The following is a 24,315-nucleotide window of genomic DNA, read 5'->3' as shown; positions in this document are numbered from 1 at the left end:
GACCTTCAAATGGAACAAGAGGCTTTTTTACAATGAAATTGCCTTGCAGAAGGGAAAACAACTGTAGTCTCGCTGTGCTTTTCCTCTTAAGAGATATGATTAACCAATTTAGTTCCATTCTTAGAGGAGGAATTTTGCAATATCTCAGTAAAATTCTTTACTAAATAAAAAGTAAATAAACCCCATGTGTTTTTACAGATAGATTCCTATCAAGACTGCAAAGGCAATATTGACTGAAGAGATAATAGAGCACTTAGTGCATCTCATGGAAAAGGTGCAGATGGTTGTCCATATGGGGATAAGCAAGTAACAGGAACAGGGAGTGTGTCACTGCAAGGTAAAGGAGTGGTTACCTTTTCAGCTGGCTGCAGACTGGGAACTTCACACCTGTGGGTTCACTGGTATCTGGAAGAATCTGTTCAGTGTTCTGTTTAATTTAAAAAAAAAGCAATTAGGCACAGTTTCGCCCATTATGCTAGTTTTGTTTACAGGCTGCATTGCTGGGAGAGTTGATGGATCTATCATATGAAAGGATAATGGGTGATAGCATTTAATCACTGGCAACAATCTTCTCACTAGGGCACTGAAAGCTATTGATAAGTAATGGACCAAGAGGTGCATCCAACTATAATGTTAATGGTACCACTTTCAGTTAGCATGGCAGACCTGAAGCAGGGAGAATAAAAATGTGAAGAAAACAACATGGCAAGTCAGTTTGGTCACATCACTCAGACAGAGGGACCCTCTCCTGGTCACAGATGAACAAGAACCATCACGCTGAGCTGCTATAGCCACAGTGTCCTCTGTTTCCCACCTGTCAGTACAGCTGCCCACATATCTCGCTAGCAGACTGTATGCTCCCCGAGCCCCACCAGCTTGGTGAGACACTTTCAGGCATGTTCCAGTGTGCTGGACCTCATGTATCCTTGCAGCACGTGCCCTGCTTGTGCCAGAGACTGCTCCTAAGCTCACTCCCTGCAAGACAGGTGAACCCTGTTTGGGAATGGGCACCAGGTTGTCCTTAGCAAGCAAAACTGGATATTACCCATTTTTATTGATGAGCTCTGGATTTTATGCCTTGTGTAAGGTGGTGATGATTAATAATTAATATATTGAGATCCTGAAATGAAGAACTTATTTGAAGGAAAAAAAAAAAGTATAATTATTAAAGAAAATTTAATTTATTTCTTACAGGGGCTGTTTCAGAAGCTGTGTAAGGAAAAAGCAGGTAAGACAGTATTACTTCTTGAAAGTTTCTTGGTGGTTTGTGTAGACATGCATATGCTGATGGAGGACCCATGGGATGGTCTGCTATTATATTAGTTCTTTAGTACAGTTTCTATGATCACCTTCATGCTGTTGTTCATGACATAGTGGTGTAGGATTTACATGGTCCTTAGGAAAGCTGACAATTCACCAAATTTCAGCTTACACCTTGAAAGGTGAGTTCTGTATAACAGGGATAAAACCACATATTAGTTATTGGTGTCAGAGTGGGACTGAAGGGCTTGCCATGGCGCTGACAGGCTTAGGTTGAGTCGAGGTGAAGTGTACCTGAGTGCATTTTCTGGCTCAGCGCTTGCACAGCAGCTGAGTCTGGTGAAGAGGCTCATTACAGAGGTGCATTTTCCAAAAACTGTAACACTCCCCTGGGCCTTGTCCCCACTGGCAAAGTCATGGTGACAGAACCACTCCTTATCATGAGCTTGCTAGCTGGTTGTCAATATTAACAGCACTGGTGAGTTTAACCATTACGGGGAAGTGATTTAGTTACAGCTGACATTCTGTGAGGCACCAAGATCAGAGTAGTAAGTGGAGTTAAAGATGTGTATACCCTGAACCCCATGTATGTTAGCATGCCAGGAGCTAAGGAAAGGTTTGGATAGATGGGTATACACACAGACATCCTGATTCAGCAAGATACTTAACACGCAATTAAACCCGCATTTGACAAAACCAATTCATTTCAACAGAGAGTAGGCAATTGCTTGGATGATTTGCTTAATTGAGAGTAAATGTCTTTTTTTTTAATTGTAATGAAGCACAATTAAGAAATACAGATAAAAGGAACTGCTTCACAGAATGTGGGTTACTGGAATTTAATAACAGCCCCACAGTTTTGCAAGAAGAAATGTCCCCAAAGTCTAAGTGAATCCTCATTCCCACAAAAGCCTTTGCCAGCTAGAAATATCTCAGTCATAAAACAACTGACCTCTGGAGTCACCCATTTCCGACTGCTTTTTCTGTTTCGTTAGTCAATGTGTATGCACTGTGTGTCAATTAAAATGAAAGCAATTGGACACCATTGTTGTAATTATCGCTCTGTCCCTAGATGACTTAGCATCTTTTTTTTTTGGCCTGAAGGACTAGTTTAAGCCAGTTTGCTAACTCAGCGATTTCTTCTTGCTCAGAGTAGCATCTGTCTCTTCTCTAAATTGCATCTTCAATTCTTTCCAAGAGCCACCTTAACTCTTAGAAACAGATGAATGAAGCCTTTTGCAGTCAATGTCACTGATTCAATGGCTTTGCTGGCAAATGTGCTGACTTAGCAAAATGCCAGCAACCCTGGCCTAGAAAACTCAGGTCTCTGTCGGCAATTTTGCCCTCATGTATTTAACATCAGATCAACAAAACATGAAGGCTGTTGAGCATAGTATAAGTATTTTCACTCAAGTTCTGTGCACATTCACTTTTTCTGCTTTGTGAGTTGTATGTGCATTTATTCCATGATGGTATTTGCCAGTGAAATATATGCCTGTGCTTTTCCAAAGCTATACAATTCCCATCAATTTTAAGATCAATTTGGCTGTTGTTTTTATTGTTTTCTTTGTTTGGATCAAAACCTCTCTGTGACACTGAAGGCTAGCGTTATAAAGAAAAGGAAAACACATGAATGGCACATAAATTTTAAATAAAACCGTTTATTTTAGCAGTATTCCCATTTTTTACTATGATTAATTTTTGAATTGTTTTACTTTTATGATACCATTAATTTTGTCACCATAAAGAGATGAAGTTTAGCACCCATCTTTACAGTAGAACATGAAGCTGAAAATTTGATAACTGCAGACATGAGAGAAGAATGACAGGTCATTTTCTGACACAGTTTGGTTACTGAGGTGGAACTTTAATCATGGAAATCTAGCATATGATAGAGTTGGTAATAAATTTATCATTAAAATGCTTCTGTCAGAAAATACCCATTTCTTCAAACTGAACCATTTTACAGGAAAAGATTAGCATCCATTAATTTCTATTTCAAATCATTTCTGTAAAATAGATGCACGCTTTTTGACATGTGATGATCTAACAGTTTTTAGAGTAAGGAGTTTTGATTTCTATTCGGCTTTGAAGCTTTCAGCTTTGAAATTTGTTATGTTAAAGCATTTTAAAAAACAAAAACAACAAAACCAACAAAAACAGTGGTTTAAACTTTTAAAAGTGGCCAAATTATGTCTTGTATGGAGGGACAGAATTCCTTCCAGATTTGCAGTTCCTAAACATTTCTGATATTTTCCCTGCTTTCTGGATAAGAATTGTTTTTCTGTTTTGGAATTTCTCATGTGAGAAGAACACCCATCCTGCCCATATCAGCAATGTACAGACCACAGCACTCTTCTGCTGAAGTTCCTTTTCTGCACGACTTTCCTCTTACACTATCACTTCTTACTCTATCTCATTCCCCTTTGTCATTTCTTCTTCTGACCTCTTTCGTGGAAAAAGCTCTCTCCCATTAGAGCTGTCAAGTCCCAAAAGAGTCATTTCCCAGAGTACCGCAGGGTCATAGTGAGGCAGCACCTTGTCCTCCCTACCACACAGCATCAATGGTTTTGGATGGAAATGGTCCCTCTAACCCCATCCCCAGCAGGAGCCAAGGACACACAGGGCAGCTCAGAGCTGCTGCAGCCAGGGGTGGGGGGCTCCTGCAGCCTTTTCCCCTGGGCTGGGCTGTCCTTGACTTCTTGTCATCCTCCATGTAAACTGCATTTGTGTGTGAGAAGGAAAAAAACCTTGCCCTTTGGACTATTGTTCTTTCTCTTGCTTGCATTTTATTTTACTTTTTTTTTTTTTTTTTAACAAATAAATCCAATATTTTGAGGCTTCCATTCCCTGGATTCGCAGTGGGTGCCTCACAATATGTTAAGCAGGATACCTGAAATGTGTCCTAAGAAAAGCTGCAGCTGCACAGACCACTCAGCCACCCCAGCACCTCTTCTGAAGTACCAGTATTGCTAGTAGTGTTACTGCATGCTAGCCATGCCTAGTACCATTATTTCCAGACATAATAATGCAGGTGCTTTTAACAGTGCATGCACTGGAAATAATGGTGTTCTGACCATTAAAAAATTGTGGACTAGGAAAAAAACCTAAATAATAGTAAGGTGTAACTCTCATGAATTTATTCTGCTTTCTGTTTTCTTTAATAGTGGCAAGATGCAGTTTGATCCAGTGGCTCCCTGGGGACCAGGGACAGACATGGGAATAGGATCAGACACAGCTCCAGGATGGCCAGGCATGGCCCTGGGGATAAGGATGGGCCAAAGATGGGATGGGATGTCAATCTGCAGGTTGGGTCTCATGGCTTGGCAGGGCTATGGCAGAGCTGGAGAACATCCCTGCTGCAACATCGTGGGGCTGGGATGGACAGCCCTGGGTTGGGCTGAAATGGGATTCCACAAAGACTTGGAAATTTATATACTTATATAATTGCACATTACTAAGTAAACACAGTGTTATTAGATGTAGGTTGCAAACATGGCGTCATGCACACCCTTGAAAATGTAGATAGCAAAGTGCAAGGGACAGTTGCAAAAGAGAATAAGCACTTTGGAGTGGAAAAGCTGGTTTTCATGTAAACAGGCTTACCCTTGGTCTGTAGGTTGCTGGCTTTCTGTAGAAGCAGTAGACAGGAAGATGACAGGAAGATGATTCATACTTGTACTCCTTGTACATGATTGAATGAATAAGCAAGTTTTATGATTATGTACAAAATATCCTAATCTGTGGCTTTACCAAGATCTGTGAAAACACCAGCTTCCTCCACCGAACCCTCCTTTCCTTGAGAATGAACATGGCTATCCTGGTGGTAACTATAGTTCCAACCGTTGAACCACATTCCTCCTGTCTTGAATAAATGATGTCATTAGTAAGACTGCCCCAGTTCCACCACCATGCAATAGACCACTCTGTTCAAGTCACCACCTTCAGTGCTTTTAACTCTCATATTGCTAAGTACATAACAACAAACCTAATCTGCAACCCACCTATCTCTATTCTGGACTTGTAACCTAGAAGGTCCTAATTGTCTGCTGTGGTACCATGGAAAACACCTTGGTTAGCTGCTCCTCTTGCCATCATATTGCTGCTGGGTTTTTAGATAGCCTGCCGTGGTCACTGTTAAAACCTGGCTGACTGACACTATGCATTCTTACTATCTCCTAGTATATATCTTAGTAAAGATCACTCTGTTCAGCGTGAGCATTCTAGCTGCCTAATGTATTTTAAAGTTATCACCGCATAGCTCAAGATGACTAACGCAGAGCGCACTTCATCAGTGGAAGGGAAAATGAGCTTTTACTTTGCTGACAAAAATTTGAAGTCAGATTAAAAGCTGACACATCCTCTATTTTAGTGGTATGTATGAAACACTAAATATAGCAGCGTGCTTGTGTATTTGCTGATGCATGGTAATGTAGTCTGTAGCAGAACAGCAATGGGCTGGCAAGGAAGATGGTGCACTGCAGTAATACGATAAAATCCTCATGTGACCTTGGCCATTTCAGAAGTACCCCGTGGATAATTGTGTATCCTTGACTGATATATTACAAAATTCAAATAGAGGCAGTTGCGGTCCCAGGGCTTTAATGAATAGCCTTATCCTGCAATATTTGTCCAGGCACAATACTAATTGACTTCAAGGAGAGGTCTCCGTAGTGTAAGAAAACAGAACTGTGCTATATAGCAGCTGTACATGAAAAACTGCCAACAAAGGGCCTGATTCTGGGAACTGAGAGGGAACTGCAACTCCATCTCGCTCTTGTTAGAAACTGCAGGTGCTTGATTCATCTCAAGTTCAAACTCATGTACAGTAGTTCTCACTGATTACATATTTTTGTGTTTCCTTGCTCATATAATGTTTTACGTTCATGCTTATATTTTACCTTTGCTGTAGTCCCTGGGAAGGAGTTACAGATTAATCACACTGTGAACAGGGAAATGGATGTAACTCCGTGTTCTGGGATTTTCGTCTTGCTTGTGGGCAGGTGGAGAAGGATGGTCTTTAACTTGCCATGGATGCCTGGCAAGTGTGCTGGAGATGGACTTCAGGCTGTGACCAGGTGCTGCCTTGTCTCATCCTCTGTAGGGGAGTGCAGCAGTTGGGTTAGACATGCTGCAGTCCCTCCCAAGACCTACATAGTACTCATGTCTCATGCTGTCATTACTCCAGCTACAAACATTTACCCAAGATGAGAACGTGACCTTAAATAACTGAGGAGAATAAAACATCCTCATCCAATGATCCCATGCATTTACGAGAAAGCAGAGTGGGGTCACTTTGACATATTTCCAACACAAAGTGGAGATGCTTGCTTTGGACTGGAAAATGGACAGGCTGTTTCGCTCAGCAGTGGTATAGTGAAAGTAAACTATTGAATAAACTCAGCTGTTTTGTGACTTTGGCCTGTTAACTAGTTAAGCTCTGTATTGCTCAAATTAGAAGTAGGTAGACTTAGTGCTTGTCCTGCAGTCAGTGCATCAGAGGATCCTTTCATTTGGCTTCTGTTCTAACTTCTTTGTGGTGCCAGTTTGGCTCCCAAAATTAGGCAGTGAGATTGCTCTTCCTGCCTATATGTTTCTTTCATAATCAGAAATGATAGAACAAACCCCTTCTTTGTTCTTCTGAAAAGGCAAATCTTTGCTACTCAGTTCCTTCTGATGTATTGGAGCAGCTGAGGGCAAACTGTGATCCTCAGCTCTTAAAAGCAAGAAAATGAGAACACTTACTGTATATATATATCAGGATATTGCTGCTTCTAAAAAAAACAAAAACAAAACCAACCCCAAACCAGGTGTAGATTAAAAACATATATGTTTACTTTTTTAGTATGTGAATTATAGACAAATCTTGATCTATTAAGTAATACTCTGAATTTTATATAAGAAACTCCTGAAAAAATGAAGCAGCATTAATAATATATAAAGACACTTTATACACGTTCTAATACTCAGTTTCATTCTAAATATCTTCTTCCATTTCTCCGCTCCATAGTTCCTTCTGTAACTTTGATTTTCAGCCAACATTTTTAATAAGAAAGAAAAATATTGAAAAGACTAGAGCTGGTAAATGTTAAAAATAATAGTCAATAACTGTACAAAATATAGGTCGTTTCAGAATGATGGTATTATAAACATTTTTGCTTATAGCTTGGACTACTAAGGACAGCTGAATGCTAAACAGCTGATAGATGAGCTTGGGTTTGTAACTACTCTTGAGACGTGGCAGGAACTTTGCTCTAAGTGGTGATTCAATGCAAATTGATAAACGGCTCTGAAGTTTTGTTTCTGATGGAATTAGGGGGTGTTGGTTTTCAACAACTAAGGTCAGCCATGGAGCCATAGGATTCTCGAGTCATTTTTCTTCTATGACTAAACAAAATATATGACAAAGGTTATAGACAAACCATATTCAGTTCCACTGCATCTGAGAAACAACTTTCTTTAAACTGGGGTTATCCAAGAGTCATGGCAGAGGGCACATTTTGTCATTTATTCCAAAAGTAACAAATGCCTGAAAAATTTTCACTGAATAATAAAAAAATCCGGTATACCTGTTTTCTGTTTCTGTTAGACCTTTCCCTCAGACCTCTCTGATAGCCACAATGCAAGCTATGTCCTTGTATTTTATTTCCTAGGCAAGGTATAACTTAAAAATTTCAAAGGTTAGATGTTTTGAAGTATGCAAGCACCAAAATAAATCTTTAGTGTTTTATAATGCTAACTAAGCATTACACCTCTGAGACAGAGACACACACACACACGGAAGAATGACCTATATAGTAGGAGCCTTTTGTTTTCACAGAAAGCATTTCTAACAGGTAGTAGCTCCAGTTTTAGTGTTTGCCATTAGAAGACATTTCCCTCGTATACAATTCTCTAGGTTCAATTTTTACTATTTAACTATTTAGGATCAATTCCTAAGGATTTACTTTTGAGTTTTTATGCTGTATTAGAGTGACACCTCCTCTCTGAAAGGCTCAGGACAAAAGACAGATTCTGTGCTGTTTCTTTGTTTTCAAGTCAGGCAGGCCAGCACAGAGGAATGCTTCTGGCTGGAACATATGCTTAAGGTAAGTTATTTGGGGCAATAAAGCTATCGAACAGCCAGCTTCTGACCTTTTGCAACATAGAACCTTCTGTGGGACCATAGTCATGCCATGCCACTGTTTCATGCTATTGAACAACATGCTGTGGTGCAACCTCTGCCCAGAGGAGATGACCACAGCACAAAAAGACACAGCGTCTGTGTAGCTGTGACTGGCTATGGTCAGAGATACCACTTCTGTGGTCAGTTCCACTTCTGTGACCACCAGAGTGATGAAACCCGTTACTTTTGCTCATGCTGAAATTGAGCTCACGATCTCTAGGCATGAGCCTCAACACCTTGCAGCTGAGTAATGAACTACATTAACTTGAAGGAAGTAATGACTGTGTAAGCCTCTCCCTAAATATAATGGGACCACTAGAGGAGGACAAAGAGCTGTGTAGTGTTAATGTCAACTGCGGGGGCACCTTCCTAAGAAACAGGAGTTGCTTTAGCAAGCTTTTCAACTGAAAACCATAGTCTCTGCCCTTCCTGTTTTCTGTATTAGATTCCATCTAGGCCAGCAAGTTACTATGACAGAAATGCACATAGTGGTGCTGGTATTTATTGAGCACTCAGCACAAGGCAAAAGCAAATTAGTAATTTCCACCGTGCTGTCAAGCCACAGTTGATATGCAGCAACAGGAGGAGGCTGGAGCTGCATATAAATGCAAAAAAATTGCCAAAGCTGTCCCATGTGTAATTCCATTGCATATAATGGCATTTGTCGGTTGTGATTTTGTCTCCATGCCTTTATGAAGGCAGAGCAATAAGATAGACAAGTTCAAGAAAACAGATGACCAAAAGGTTGCTTTTATACATGGGCATTACTAAGTGAATCTGAAACTGCTATTCCAGCCTTGGTGCAGTGTTGGCTTTTGACATGAGGTCTGAGAAGATAATGGATTTAGGATTTTATCTGATTTTTTTTTTATATTAGGTACATATCTATCCCGGCGTATTTCTTGATTCCCAAAGACTCTGTTATATAAGGCTAGTACGTATCTCAGGACAATTTGTTTTAAAGCAAAAGGAAAAATTCCTCCCTGGTGTAATTCTTGTAAAAACTAATGGTTTAACATCAGAGTTAACTTAAGCATCAATTCAGTGATCATTTAAAATTAAGCAGTAAGACTGAACAGTTAAGAAGTTGCCCAGCACACTCTGTGCAAGGCATAGGTCTGCCTGATGATTGCCATGCAGGTTTTTAGTATTACCTGCAAATTTATAAATAGGAAGGAAAGACTGTGAAATATGCAATATTTGAAATTTGGCTTGGATGACTTCTATGTGGAAATATAGAAGGAAATGCTGAATTTATTTGCTGAATATGATGAATATGAAAATGCTGAAGTTGATGAAAAATTCATTTAGTCCACGAACTACAGTTGATAATTTTTTTTTAATTACCTGAACAGTTACAGCTGTCATTATATAGTGCTTACTAATAACTTTCATTTTTTTTTAATTTTTAGCTTACCAGGGGTGTAAAGATTTCTCCTTACTTTAAATTCAATCCTTACTGCAATATATGATTACAGGCGATATGTAATTAACACTTGCTAATGAGAAAAGCTTGCTTTTAAAAAGTCAGGAAAATGCCTATCTGTAAGTATGACTGAAGTTATTAGATTGATTGAATAGTTTTCAAGTCTATAATTATCAATTGCCTTAATTCTGTGAAGTAAACTGTTTCTAGCATCAAATCTTGAAGGTTTATCCTGTAGAATATTAAGAATTCTTCCTTTGTAGAACCTAATTCTGTGCCGGCTGCAATCCCCAGCGAAATGGTGGGGTTAGGATTAGTCTCTTAACGATGCATTTATAGCTGTATAGAAAATTATTTAAATCTGAAAAGAAAAAAAGTACTCTCTACTTTTCACTGCATTTCAGAATCAAACAACTCCTCTAAGTAGCTGAGGAAATGGGAAGCCTGGGAATATTATCTTTCATAAAATGTATATAGTTCTTTTAGCAGAGTCTTAAAACTACAACTTACTTGGATTTCTAATTAAGCCATTTAATAATTATAATTATTAAAAATAATTATTAATAATTATTTTAAAATTATTAGTACTGAGGTAGTGACGATGGACCTCGGGCCCTGAGTAGTGTCCTTCTGAGCACTGTACAGAACAGGTGTCCTTCCTTTACAAACCTTATGGCCTTACATTATCATCAATATTTTTTATATGAAAAGGTGACTGTTAAAACATTTACATTTGTTTCTAATTCAGCATTCAAATCATTTGTCAAGAGCTTATTTTCATGCATGTTGGTCCATGAGCTGGTTTGTGTCCAGCTCATGGTCCCCATCCTGTCAGATGCTCTTTGCTGCATCCTTTGTCCATGCCAAGCTTGGCACCAGAAAGAGCTTACATTGGTGCTATGGTTGTACAGAGAGCCTCTGTATCTGCTCATGCGTGCCAGAGCACTCATCTGAACCATTAGCATTGTCTCAACCAGTGGCAATTCAAGTCTTCTTAGTACAGAAAAATTGGACAAAGAGTGGCTAAGGCCCAGGGTATTGGTGGTCCACTCCTGACAAAGACAGAAGTATCTGAGGTAAAAATATAGGAGAGAGAGGACTCGGAGAACTATTTATTCTGTGCCTGCTTCCCAAAGCAGTGGAGAGGGAATATGGAAAGGAATATTTACAACATCCCACAACTGACTGGTCTTCCTTACAACCTTTCCCATCAGTAGTTACCTTACTAGCCATGCCAGGCCTCCATCAAGAGAAGTTTTGATTCTCAAGGTCTTTTAGTAGGCAAAACAGGCACAAGGCCATAGGTACTCTGGCATCACTATCAGACTGCTGATGTTGGCATCTGTTTGTTTATAAAGTTAACCCTGTTTTTTCATATTCTTTCTTTTCTTGTCTGCTCACCAACACATTGTTGAAATCTTCAATTTACAGCTCTCTGGACTCTTTTAGGAATGGAAATGTAAGATGAGTTTCCAAAGTTAAACTAAACTTCTGCTATATATTTTCATGTATTTATGACAGGCAGAACCGATGCAGTCCACTCAATGGCTAGATGATGTTTTGGGATCTCAAAACACTCAGTAACATAATTTAAAGAACAACTTTTCATTTGTTGCTTTTGTTGCTGTGCTCCTATTCTACTGCCCCATATCCTTGGAATTAATTTTAAGCATAACAGCGATATAAGGATGATACCCAGAGTATTAAGCTACACATACGTAGCTGTGAGAGTGCCTCTAAGTTGCTGTGATGTGTATATGGAACATCGATGTAAGTATAGTATATTGTGCTTCTTTAGGCCTTGATAGTCCTTGTGTCTTATGAGTGCTGGGGAGGAAATACCTTTAATCTTCAAGTGTTCATTTGTAATGCCTACACTTTATTCTTACACAACAGAGTTTGGATGGGAACAGAGAAGTCCTTTCAGTGGTTTTGTTTCCCTGGGTTTGATCCTTCTTTTACTGAAATCTGGGGCGCACTGTCCTTGACAATGTCAACAGAGGCCAAGCAGAGCGATGAAGTACTGGAGTTCTGTTGCGTAGGGTTGTGGGGTTGTCAAGTATGCATTGCTGTCCTTTGGAAACCACAGAGCCACCTCTGTTTACTGCACTAGCTTATTTCGTCATTATCCTTTTAGATGTTACAGAAAGGCAGCTCCTGTTTTTTGGCAGGAAGCACTCCCCCATACCCACTTTAGACTCTTTCCTTCTCTGCCTCCTCTCCTGTGACCAACAACTTTGTCAAGAAAGCACTTTTTTTGGGCCAGGAACAGAGGCAGCTGATACTCAGCTAGTTATTTTGATTGCCTGGCTGGTAGGAGTTGGGGGAACAGATAATGTCAAGATTTCTTCTGCATTCCAGACCTGTTTTCCTCCTACGGTTAGCATGCGTCGAGTGTGACTTTTCCCACTCAACTTTTCCCACAGTCAGTAAGACTTATCTGACAACGGAGTTAGTGTCAACTGTCCAAAACTAACTAGGAGATATCTTCCTTTCACCACTCCTGTGCTGTTATTGCTTATCAATGTCACTCTCCAGCTTAAATGACTGGTTAATTTACAGACATACTGAGACAAATTCACTTCTGTTGCAGCTCCACTGAGTTCAGTGGAGTTACAAGGGGAACAAGTTTGGCTGTAGGTGTCTGAAAAGCACAAGTGGTAGGAATGTGATACTAACAGAAGCAAGAGCAGTGTGACAGTCAAAACAAAAAGGGAGCCCTGAGCTTTGGCAGGATTCCCATTTCAGATTTTTGGAGTGCAATCCAACAAGGTGTTCATGTTTTATCGCTGGTGCTGCAAGAGAAAAGTAGTTATTCAACAGCAAAACAATTCCAGTGTCTCCACACCAAAACATAGCCCATGTTAAAAAAGAACAAAAGGAGAAATAAGTCATAGGATTTCAGAACACAGATTCTATTGCAAATCATGAGGACTGTGCTTTTATATGTGTTAGAGACTTGAAAAAAGACTAAAGTGAAACTGAAACATACTCAACCTGAGATTTTTACAATGAGCCTACAATGGTTAAATACTGAAATCCTATTAAAATTCCACAGAAACAGGACACATGAATTGGAACTGATACCTCCAGTTTTACCTACAGTTTAAGATGGCTTTCTAAGCACTTCTTCTGTCAAGGGGGGTAGAGAGGCATTTTCAGAATGCGACATCATCTTCAGCTGGATCAAGACATCCTCCACAGGTCTGCTGTAGTACCTCTTCTAGGCAGCTGTTTTGGAGTGGAATGACTCAGCTTCTGAGAGACTTCCTTCTCCATCCCAGCTTCTTACCTCTCACAATTCTCTTTTAAAAATGGGTGCCTAAAATTCAAGGAATAGGAATCTTACACCTATTGCTTTTGAAACTTTATTAGCAGTTCTGATTCACAGATTAAATTAAAATGGATGAAGTGTAAACCCGAGCATTTTAAAGTTATGTTTAACTCAGTTAATTCAGTTAATCTGGACCAACAGTGCAAACAGCCAGCAGCGTGTCCAGAGCACTTCGTTCATTGCTCTGCATGCTTCTTTACACCATGTACATATTCTACCTACTGTTTTTGTCTCTTTAGTCTTCTGGACTCCTCTATCTTTGTTAATTTTCTCTCCATTTCCTTCTTTGAAATATCCAGTTTTAGTTTTCCTCCTTACCATTTCCATCCACTATTCAGTTTCCTCTTTAGGGTCTGGTTACTGTCCCGCTTGTGATGCTTTACAGTGGTCTTCATTCGTTCTTTTCCTTCTGCCTCTCCTGTTGCCTTCAGCCCATACCTCTATGTTCTCCAGAGCTTCTTAGTCTTCTTTGGTTCTCAGTGAAATCGGCAGTTGACTTCGCAAGCACTCTAAAGCCATGCATAATACTCCCTCTCTACATTTGCAATCAAAACATTTGCTTGGTCTTTCTTCTGATAGTTAATGGACCTATCATAATCTATCATGACATCACCCATAGGTTATGTCTCCTTGGCTGGCTGAGGATTATCCAACTTTCTGGGTAGTAAGAAACAAGATTTAAAATCTAAGAACGAAAAGCTGAACTTCTGTATTCTTGTTTATGCTTTTAAATAAATCACCTGATTTTCAGAAGTGGCTGATGAGTGGTAACCACTTCTGAAAACTGGACAGTGACTTAGGGTGTAAGACTTAAGGACATAGTTTTTAAAATCCTGATCTTTTTTTTTTTTTTTTGCCTAGGCAGAGTATTTCCAGACTTAGTGACCAGATATGAGTGCATTCTGGAGTCCTCTTTGCAAATAAGAGAGGAAGCACTGTCAGAAATGGAGCTAAAAGTGGAAGTGTTGGAATACACTCATCAGATTCAGCTGACCAGGGCAGCTAGAATGATACCCATATTTAAAGATGAAAAGAAGTCATTGCAGGCAGCGCAAATAATTACAGCTTCCCATAATAATTATCATTCATGTTTCTGAAAAAAACAAAGCAAGCTACAATATGCCCAGATGAGAATACAGATGTAGGATCCACTGTGGCTCTGTAAAAGAAAAGAGAAACAGCTTCTGCACAGGAAAACAGGAAGAGATAAAACTTATCTAGGCTTTCCAAATGAATATTCCAGAGATCTTCAAAATAGAGAGGAAGTAACATGAGAAATCAGTGTGGGAAGAAAATTTTGGTCATAGAACATAAACTTTGTAAAAGATCTAAAGACACCGAAATTAAACTTGTCAGTTTTCAGAATGAAGAGAGGCTAATAATAGGTTGCGTAAAAGATTTTTGCTAGGACAAGTATCATTATCTTGACAAGTGAGTGAACAGATGGCAAAATCTGTACCAAACTCAAGATTTCCTTGGGCACTACAGATCAGAAAGATTTCTGAGAACCAAATTCAAATCACCAAATGAGGTGATTTGACAACCACAAAGCAGATGGGATTTCAATTTACCTAAGTGTGAGGTAATGCTCAAGAATGATCTGAAGCATTCACTGATACTGCATGCTTAATGAAGTGTTACTAGTTCAGAAAAATACCTAGGCAACATTATGGACAGCTTAATTAAAACAGCTCAGTGAAAACAGCTGTTCAATTTGCAGTGCTAGTTGTGAAAGCAAATAAAATACTAATTTATATGGACCATAAAGAACAGCATTGATATTATTATAATGTCATCATATAAATTCAGGGAACTATATCACAGTGACATCCAGCATTGTCAACATTACAAAACTGTCTACAAAAAGAAATATTCAGAGAAGTCAGTGAAGGATGATATGCAGGGAACATACAATCATTTTACTTAACTAGTGAATCTTTTCTTTTCTTAACTAGTGAACTAGTTGTGGCACTAAGTTCTTACTCACCTTTAAGTCATAGGGATATCCAATGAAGACAAGATACAGAACAAGTAACACTGTCATGTGCTGAAACATAATTATCATAATAACATCAAATCAGCAAGAAACAGAGGGCTTTATGCTTGCATATTCTTAAGAAGCATAATGGGAGTGAACCAGGAAAGGGGAGTACCCACACTGGATTAAATTTTTCAATGAAGCATATGGGAATTTTTACAATCACTTCAGCAAGCCAAGAACTTCACCATTAATGTGAGACTGTCACTAGTGTTTGGTCTAAAATGGGGGATGGGGGTGGTGTTAAAGAATGATTAGAGCAGTTGTAGGAAGGGAAGTTGTACCTGGTGATTATTGAGAAGACCTTGAGTTTCATAAATTCATAAATTAAAAGGGTAATTTATATCTGTAGAAAGTAAAGAAAGAGCTTACTGTTACTTTCTAGTAATACATACAACCCACTTATCATTTATTCTGCCCAACTATAGAAGATGAGCTATAGGACAGGAGGGAGGTGGATAAACCCAAATCTTTTTTAAGTCCTAAAGGAGGATAATAATGTTTGTCAGATGAAATGGTATTCTGTATGACTTGACTGAAAGCAGTGAATTACTTTAGATCATTGCAAAATCATTTAGCAACATTTCAGAATAGAAATTGGGAATAGCCTCCAATTTGAGGCATAGGAAGATGAGGTTTTGGTTTTATATTTACTTCTTACACATTTTTCCCCTTTAGCAGTGACATTCTCTACAATATTTTTAAGGCCTGAACTCTGAAACTATGTATCTGATAATTTTGATCAAATTAATATCAAGGATTACTTAGCATAAATATTCTCTGTCAGGTAAATTAATTGATCTTCTGTCTCAAAATCTAACACCACATGAGATTCTGCTGAGTTATAATCTCTTTAGCACCTACTCTCCAAGCAAATTACATGGGGTTTTGTAATGTAAATGATTCAAAAAATTTCCCTGAAATGTAGAACAATCTCAGGTAATTACTACTGAACAGATTTATGTAAGCACAAAATGATGAAAAGCTGTTGAAGTAAATCTGTATGACAGTAGTGTAAGTAAACAATATGAGCAACATCTGTACCTGCAGCACAGTAAAGGTGTTCTGACATCATCCATAGGAACTAATTTCATTAGAAACCATTGCACCACTGAAAACAAACTTTGGAACCAGAAATACATACAAGCAAAACTGAAATTTTTCTTGCCTTCTTGAATAGTCTTGAACAGTCTCCTTCATTTACATGGCACTTAATTGAAGTCAAGGGGAATTGTGTTTATGGAGTCTCAAAAAAATGTGTATTAGTAATGAGAAGGGGAGTTGGGCCAGCTAGAATACAAATGCTCCAAGGGAGCAAGGAGGAGGTGAAGCCTGTTCTGTTCTTTCTGGAAGCAACTAAATTAAAAAGATGGCCATTTCTCGAAAGGGAGTGGAGGCATTATCAGTAGAGAGTGGTGGCTATGACCTCTGTCATCGTTCTGGTCACGTCACTGTACACAGCAGCAGGTGATGCGGAAACACCACCTCAATCTCTCTCTGCCTCTGATATGCTGGGCCAGCTACAGAGCAGTCCCTGGTATTGCCTTTGTTTGGAATTAAGTTGCTTTACCAAGTACTGCTTTCAATCCCAAATGAGAAAAGAAAAATGTCTTAATATTTTCTAGCTTTCTCCCATGGTGTTTGTTGTTGCTATTCATATCATAGTAATTTAATGTCACTATTAAAATTCAGTTCAGTGAAAAGCAAATGGGTGCATAGCATAGATTTTTTGCCTCTTGCATGCAGAAATTGGAGTCTCTTTGGAAGGTCACAATGAGTTATGCTTTGTGTAGTGGACTATTTTCATTTCTCACAGTTTAATTCTTTTACACAGACTGTAATTATACAGCAGCACATCAGTGCTCTCATAAAGTCTGTTGCCTACTATGCAGTGACACTTATAGCTTACCTCTCTGTGCATATAGTTAGTATAGTCCACATGAAAATATAACATATCTTTGTTTGCAAGATACTGAATCTTGAATGAAATTATGTCATGCCAAAGGGAGTAAGAGTGTAAGCAAAACTAAGGTGAGGAAACTACAAATTTTATGTCACAAGTATTTTTTATACTTGCAGTTCACAGCTATGCTGTTCCTACCTGATTAAATGAAGCCATCACTGACTTCTGGATAACTTTTTTCTGCAAAGCTTTCTGTGATGGTTTCAAGGGCAGTACTACAGGCCTGTTCGTGTTTCAACCAAAAAAAGTAAAACTCTCGGCAACTCACAGTAAACTGTTCTCTGCGTAGCTCTAAAAACTGAAACTGCAGTTGTTACTGCTGACTTGTTAATATAACACAGACATTGACATTTCCTGGTTACTGTAAACACTGAAATGCTTTTGGAGTTAATGGAATACAGGTGCTGCCTGACACTACCAAAATGTTCTCACAGAAACAGAGACATTTTTGGATAGAAAGAGATCCACCTAGTCCAGCCCCTTCTTCACAGCATGAATATCCTGCTTCTCAGTGGGAATACCCAGATATGCTAAATGTCATGAAATAAGCATTCTTCCTAAGCTTAAGCTCCTTTATACTCACAGGAATGGACATACCACTTAGCCTGCTGGAACAGAGAGTTCTGTAGTGCCAGAGCAGGGTGATGGAGTGGGCTTAGGCAGGCTCTGAGCCGGCTGGGAAACCTTCCCAACGGGGCTGTGGGAAATGATGCTTACAATCAAATCGTCACCAGCCTTCACTTCGAATGAGACTCAGACAATACTGTGAACAGCTGATTGGCCCTTCTTTACCGTGGAAGCAAGAAGAAATTTAAAATCAGCCTTAATGATGCAAGATCCTGTAGAACTGTTTAGGTTAATAGGGGTTGGCCTGGGCCTCAGCCAAGTTTTGATTCTGGTCATTATAATCTGCCTACCTGAAATTCAATCCCCTATTGCAACTGGCCATGACATTCTTTATTTCCTATCCAAAAACATTAGTAGTGTTGCATTTCAATTCCATTAAATATATATTTCAAAAATCTGTTAAATAAGTTAAAATAGTAGCTGTGCGACCAGTAATGAAGGAAGCTCTATAAAAATCCATAGTTTACAATATATTGTTCCTTGGCAATATGCTGCCATTAGTCAGTAGCCTGATTACTACAAAAGTGTGTGTGCACAGGAGTACTTGTGTGTCAGAAAAAAATTCTTACACTTATAATATTGGTTTGGGGAACAATTCCGTTGCATTGTTGTTAGAACTTGTTGTCAAGATTGATCATGTTTTCCTGTGTAATCCAGGAGAGCTATAAAAAAAAAAAAAAGAACAAGCTCCCAGGTCTCTGAACCAATATCCAGATACGGTGTGTGTTAAATTGCTGCTGACTGCTGCAAGGCTTTTTTACAAAAATGTTCCAATTATTTCTACTGTGATGGTAATAACAGTTGGAAGTTCGGAAAAAAAAAAAATTAGTTTAGAAAAGGTCCCAGTATAATATTAAGGAAATGAGCACTTTGAAAGAAAAGTAAGATGTAGTTTAGAATAATATATTTTTGTCAAGCAACTAAAAAGGAGGGGAAAAATCAGACACCCGAAGCTGGAATAGGAAGAACAGGGACCATATTCTGTGCTGAGACATTTCATGTTTCAACATAACTGCTCCGTTTTTCAAGGGCATTAATCACCTCAAAATTTCAAGCTCTGCTCCAGTAAAAAACCACTGTATCTACACACATAAAATGCATTCCACTTTCCCAGTTGCTTAATCACTGAGGAACTGGCTATTTCTACAGTGACAGGCTTTGCCCAGCCTGAACTTTCATATCTGCAACATACTCTTTTTTAAAGATGTCCACAGAGCATCTTACAAAAGGAAGTGAATTTATTGGCACTTGGTTTGTTTTGTTCATTCTTCTCCTCTGCTGTCTGAGAAATGTGTGAGGGCTTTTGTGTCTGCAGTTCTTCAGAATTTCAGCTTTGTTGTCTACTATTCAGGAGAAGTGCCCTATTTACTCAGACAGTAATCCATCCAATGATCATTTGTGCCACAGTTACCTCCCTGACCCCTTTTTCACCATTCTCACAGAACAGATCCTCCTACCTTTCACATGGGGCCCTCACATGGAGTTCATCATTCTTGTGTGATGATTTAGGCTGAGTTAAGGAGATAAGATTGGAGAAGTAGAGGGGTTATTAAAAAATAATCTGCAAGAGATAGATGCAACTAGGATGTGACATGGAGAGAAAAGTCTAACTTAAGGTTGTCCAGCTTAACTTGGGTGCTCTTAACATGTCCTGCTCCATAGTAAAACCAGGAAAATGATGGCTATTTTTGAGAAAAAATGACATTTTCTCTAATTTTTATTTTGTAAGTAATATTATTTTTTTCAGAAGGAATTTTCCAGGTGAAAATTCATGGTTGGTCTAGGAAAAACTTTCACTCCATTTTTATAATTTCATCTTTGTCCTCACTCTGCCTTGATAGACACAATCTGGTCTACTGCAGTGCATCCCATATGCAAATACTCTAGCAGTTCTCTGCTGTCACTATTTATTGCAGTTCATCCTACCTTTTTGTTGCATCAAGTGGAGGCTACTTGGCTTAAAGTTGAAGGTCCTTCCCTTCCCTATCTATCATTTGTTCAGTATTAAAAGCTTGATTCCCACAGTCTGTACAGGATGCCAGCTTTCGTTGTCTACTCATTATGTTTTCAAATACACATTTGCATGCTTTCTCTAAAAGCACCCCTCATGCTTGGGAGTTGGTCCTCTGAATATGTAAGTACACCACATTAATGTCCTTGGAGATCCTCTTGCTAACTCACTTTGCGTCAGTGCCTCCAAAAACTAATTCTGGTGTGCTAACACCAGTAGTTACTATGCTGGCCAGTATTGTTTTATTGTTCTCTTGTACTCCACCCTTCCTACCCCAATTAGCTCTTCTCTCCACTGGTGTCTTGTTTTATATTTAGTTTGTAATCTCCTGAGAGCAGAGATTGTACTTTTGCTCCATCCAGTTTCTAGTTCTAAAGTGCTCTGAAAATACAGTTTATTAATAATAATAAAGTGCCATGAAGAGAATGAAGAGAAGCTTGATTCCCCCCCATCTCCTCCATGCCAGTTTTAGCAAGGGAGAGGGGGCACAGTCAAACAGCAGATACTTTGTTACTGTAGTCTGTATCTGAGCATACTTAGAGCCTTTTCACGGTGAATACTGCAAGAATTGCCATTTATTTCAGCATTAATCACTGTGAACAAAAGTGAAAGAATTTGGCCCCGGGTAATGAAAGCCAGCAGTGCTCTGCTGTTGGCAAAGTGCAGAGTGATCCTTTCCCAGAGCTTCAGAAAGCTGAAATGGAGAACCATGAACAGATAGGTGCCAATCCCTTGATAAACTGGGAAAGAGTGAAACTGCTTTATAATTGATCCTCATTAAAGCTACCTTAAAATTATGATAATTTGCATATGTAAACAATAAGCAGGGAGAGAGCACCAGGGAACAAGCTGGAACATTTTGTCCTTGTTCACAGTGATTCTTATTTTTGTCTATCCAAAATGTTTGTTTGTTTATTTAGATGTCAAAGAGGACACCTACTCATATGTCCTTGGTGCTTTTCACATAACTGCAACCGCAGAATTAGTATGCAATTCACTGTAGTCTGCTATTAGGAAAACAAGCATGGACAACCTCAAATCTTTTCTTCCCTTCTAGTGGTAACCCAGGCTTACAGCATCACACTCAGGACATTTAGCCTGTGATAGAAAACAAATTCCAGAGCTCTAGGACCCCCAAAGATATAAAGATCATTGCCAAAGTTATAAATATTACTTGGTGTATTTTTATCTAGGTTGTCTGAGCTACTATTTGAAGCTACAAAAGCACAGCAACACCATTTTGAGTATAATAAACTTCAAGAAGCTTCATTAATTTACAGTCACTTCCTGAAGAATTAGATGTATTATAAAATTTGGTATTGCACTGATTAGCATCAGACTGCATCAGTGATCCTGTACTAATAATTGATTTTCTCTTTTGCTTTATTATTGGTTTTTTAAGAGATACAAGTGTAAGGAGCTTATGTCCACTAAACAGCACGCAGTAACCAAGGATGTACTCTCCTCACATTTTCCTCTGCAAGACATATCCTGTTTTGTTTTTCTACAAGAAGAAAAATATTGTGAAGTGGTTAAACTAACAAAAAATCCTGACTCACCATAATTAAGGACTAGATGAAAAACATGGAAATTGTACTTTTAACGTAGTCTGTCAGTAGTTTACAAGTGGCAAACCAAGATGTAGTCATTTTTTCTCTTTCCTTAGACCTGATTCTCTTCTTAAAAGATGCATGGGAGTTTTTACAGTTGACTTTAGTAGGTCTAGATCAGGCTACATAATGGAATCTGCCACAAATTAAAAACACACTGCTATTTAGAGGCCAGATTATTATGTAGTATCAATTAACTTGGCGTTTAATTACCATAGTGATTGGGAGGAACTATAAATTGCTAAATATATAATTAGAACATCAGACTTCTGTGCCACAATGGCATCAGAGCATGGGTGTAATTATCTTAGATTTTCCTCCATTTTACACACTTGCTAGATTTTAAACCAGACAAATACCACTTTTATTCCTGCTAATACTTTGTTATCAATGAGAAAAGACAAGTATCATAGTTCAGTTTCTTTTAAGGCAACTGGGAATTTCCTCCTTTCTGCTCATCACATACAGTGTTTTTATTGTGATTACTGAGAACAGAAACATTTTGGCATGACTAGTATCAAGCAGGAAAACTGTTGTTTCTGTGGAAAATGTGCTTTCCTTTTCTTTCCTCCAGAATTGTTACCCATCTTCTTCAGGATGTCAAAACGTTTCAAACCGTAGACAAGAGCACTGATGTGCTGGCTGCTTACATACTTAACCAAAAATGCACAGAGGGAAACTAGAACTTTAACATTTAGCCATGCTTTCTAATATCCTAAAAGGAAGTGAAACAACTTTGACCTGTCAATGATCCCTAACACATACCTTTCTTCAAGCAGATCGTGTAGAACACCTCGTATTGTAACTGCTACTACTACGTGTAATACATCAAAAATACTTGTGTTGGTAACTCGACTTCTGAACAGCTATGATTGAAGGCATAAAATAGGAATGGGACAGTTGCTACATGAGATATTTTCTCATTACTCAATAGCACTGTCTTCTTTAGGGAGGAAAGTACAACCTTGTTGCTGGGTTTAGTTTTCCACAATGAAGTACCTGAAATTAGTAAGACTTTTGTGAGTGTCTGCCACAGAGTTTGGTCTGCTGCCATTTCTGAAATGCAGCCATATCACTGGAGTTTATCCTAGTAACCTGCGGTGAGATAACATGGTATTAGTGGTTCCTAGTATCTCATTGCTAATTAGCTGCTTTCAGTAAACCTGGACGTGTAGGGACATTTTTATAGAGTAACTTATTCAAAATGGTAGAGCAGGCAAGAGAATATCTTCTGTCATATCGCTACATTCTGGCCATCACAGGAAGTAACTGAAGAAAGGGAGATCTATCTTGCAGGCGGGCTGGGCACAGTAAGAGGGTGCATTCATGTATGTCTGCCAGAAGAGTACTGTTGAAGGTTACAGGACTGGCTGATACCGACTGGTGTTTGTGGGTAGTGACACAGCAGTATGATACAGAACCTTCAAAACTGATTTTATGATCTCACCTTTACACTGTGTGTCGCTGCTGATCTTCATAGGGCAGCTGAGTACCATGTCAGAAATTAATTTCTCATCTCCGCCTGGTTCCTAGCAGATAGGAGCCCGTGGCAGAAAACACGCATGGTAGGTCTTATGTACCGGTAATGGCTGTGTTGGTAGGGAATTAAATAAAGTGAGGCAGAGGTCAGAGGCAGATTTACGGGGCAGAGGAGCTGACTGTAGGAACCTTAATCCTCTCCCATTAACATCAGCACGTGTTTTCTCTGGATCATGGGATGTGGGAGTATTTACATAATTCTGCTGTCCCCCTTCCAGATCTCGGATGCATCCGTCCCTGGAAGGCATCCCTTTTCTCATAAGAGTCTGTCCAGTCCCTTGGAGGACACTGTAGCTGGAATTGCAGGAGGAGGGGTGACATACAACATCTTCACAAGTTCTGGGCAAGCACATCGGATCTGCTGTATCAGATAAAGTAAAGTAGTTTAAGATGGACCTTTTGAGATGAACCTTTTAAGAACAGGGACAATGGAAAACAGCTTCATCAGAGAGTAAGCAGAAGATGTTATTAAAACTGAGTGGTAACATGGAATACATCTGTTTGTTTGCTTTTAGCTTCTATGAGTATTGCTGACACTGCAGTTATGGTTTTAATTTAAACAAGACAGGGATATCGATAATGTTTAACATGACTGCTTTACTAGGGTATTCAGCTGTTTCAGTGTATGGCACTCACTTTTGGGAACATCAGACTCTCTGTTGCGCATGACAAATAATCTGCAAAAAGAGTAAGCAATAAGTAATGGTTTGTGACTAAATGAAATGAAGCCCCTGTTGTCCTTGTCAGCTGTTGGACTCTCTGCTGCCAGTTGTGCTGGGAACCGTCCACTCCGCGGCTGACCGGGATAGGGCAGGGGCCACTGTTACAACAGTATTTCCCAAATCACAGAGGAAGCAAAGACACAAAATTGGTTTCCTAAATGGGATAAGGGCCCAGATGTTGCTCTCTGGCTCATCTAGGGATGAGGGGACTGGGATTCCTTTTAGCCTGCAAATGTGTGCAAAAAGTGGCTGCCAGGGTTTAGGTTTGAAACTTTCTAGGAGGGTAAGAGTTCGTTAGAGAAGGCGAGATGATGCAGGGGGGTGGAAGGGATGAAGAAGGGGAAGGGAGGTTAAGTGGGTGCAATGCAGAGAAAAGTGGGAAAGAAACGGGAGAAGCTGTGTTGCAAGGACTGTGGCTTGAGCTTGGGTGGAGCAGAGAAACGGAGACTTCTCAAAACCCAGTTTTCTTTTGGCAAAAGTGGCATCGTGGGTGAAGCCCCTATTACAGCCGCCCCAGAGCCCGCCAGTGGCGAGCTCGGGTTTTTGTCACCCCGTGGCCGGTGACCTGGCCCTGGAGCGGCGGATGGTGCCCGCAGAGCGGGGCGGCGGCGGGGCCGGGG

At 39.4% G+C, this 24,315-nt stretch overlaps 1 protein-coding gene across 2 annotated transcripts in view; it reads left to right on the top strand.

The window, feature by feature from the left end:
• The window catches only part of STARD13 (StAR related lipid transfer domain containing 13), a 312,386-nt gene that overhangs the window by 139,861 nt on the left and 148,210 nt on the right, over window positions 1-24,315 (top strand). For both annotated transcript variants that reach the window (XM_026843968.1, XM_026843959.1), the window contains one exon: window positions 1,195-1,228. In XM_026843968.1, the coding sequence (XP_026699769.1) occupies window positions 1,195-1,228 (34 nt within the window). The remainder of the gene's footprint in view (window positions 1-1,194; window positions 1,229-24,315) is intronic.

This window comes from Athene cunicularia (genome assembly GCF_003259725.1).
Source record: "Athene cunicularia isolate RWA chromosome 1 unlocalized genomic scaffold, athCun1 chr1_part1, whole genome shotgun sequence".
Lineage (NCBI taxonomy): Eukaryota > Metazoa > Chordata > Aves > Strigiformes > Strigidae > Athene > Athene cunicularia.
Note: the sequence above shows the minus strand (reverse complement) of the source record. Positions and strands in the feature narration are given on the sequence as shown.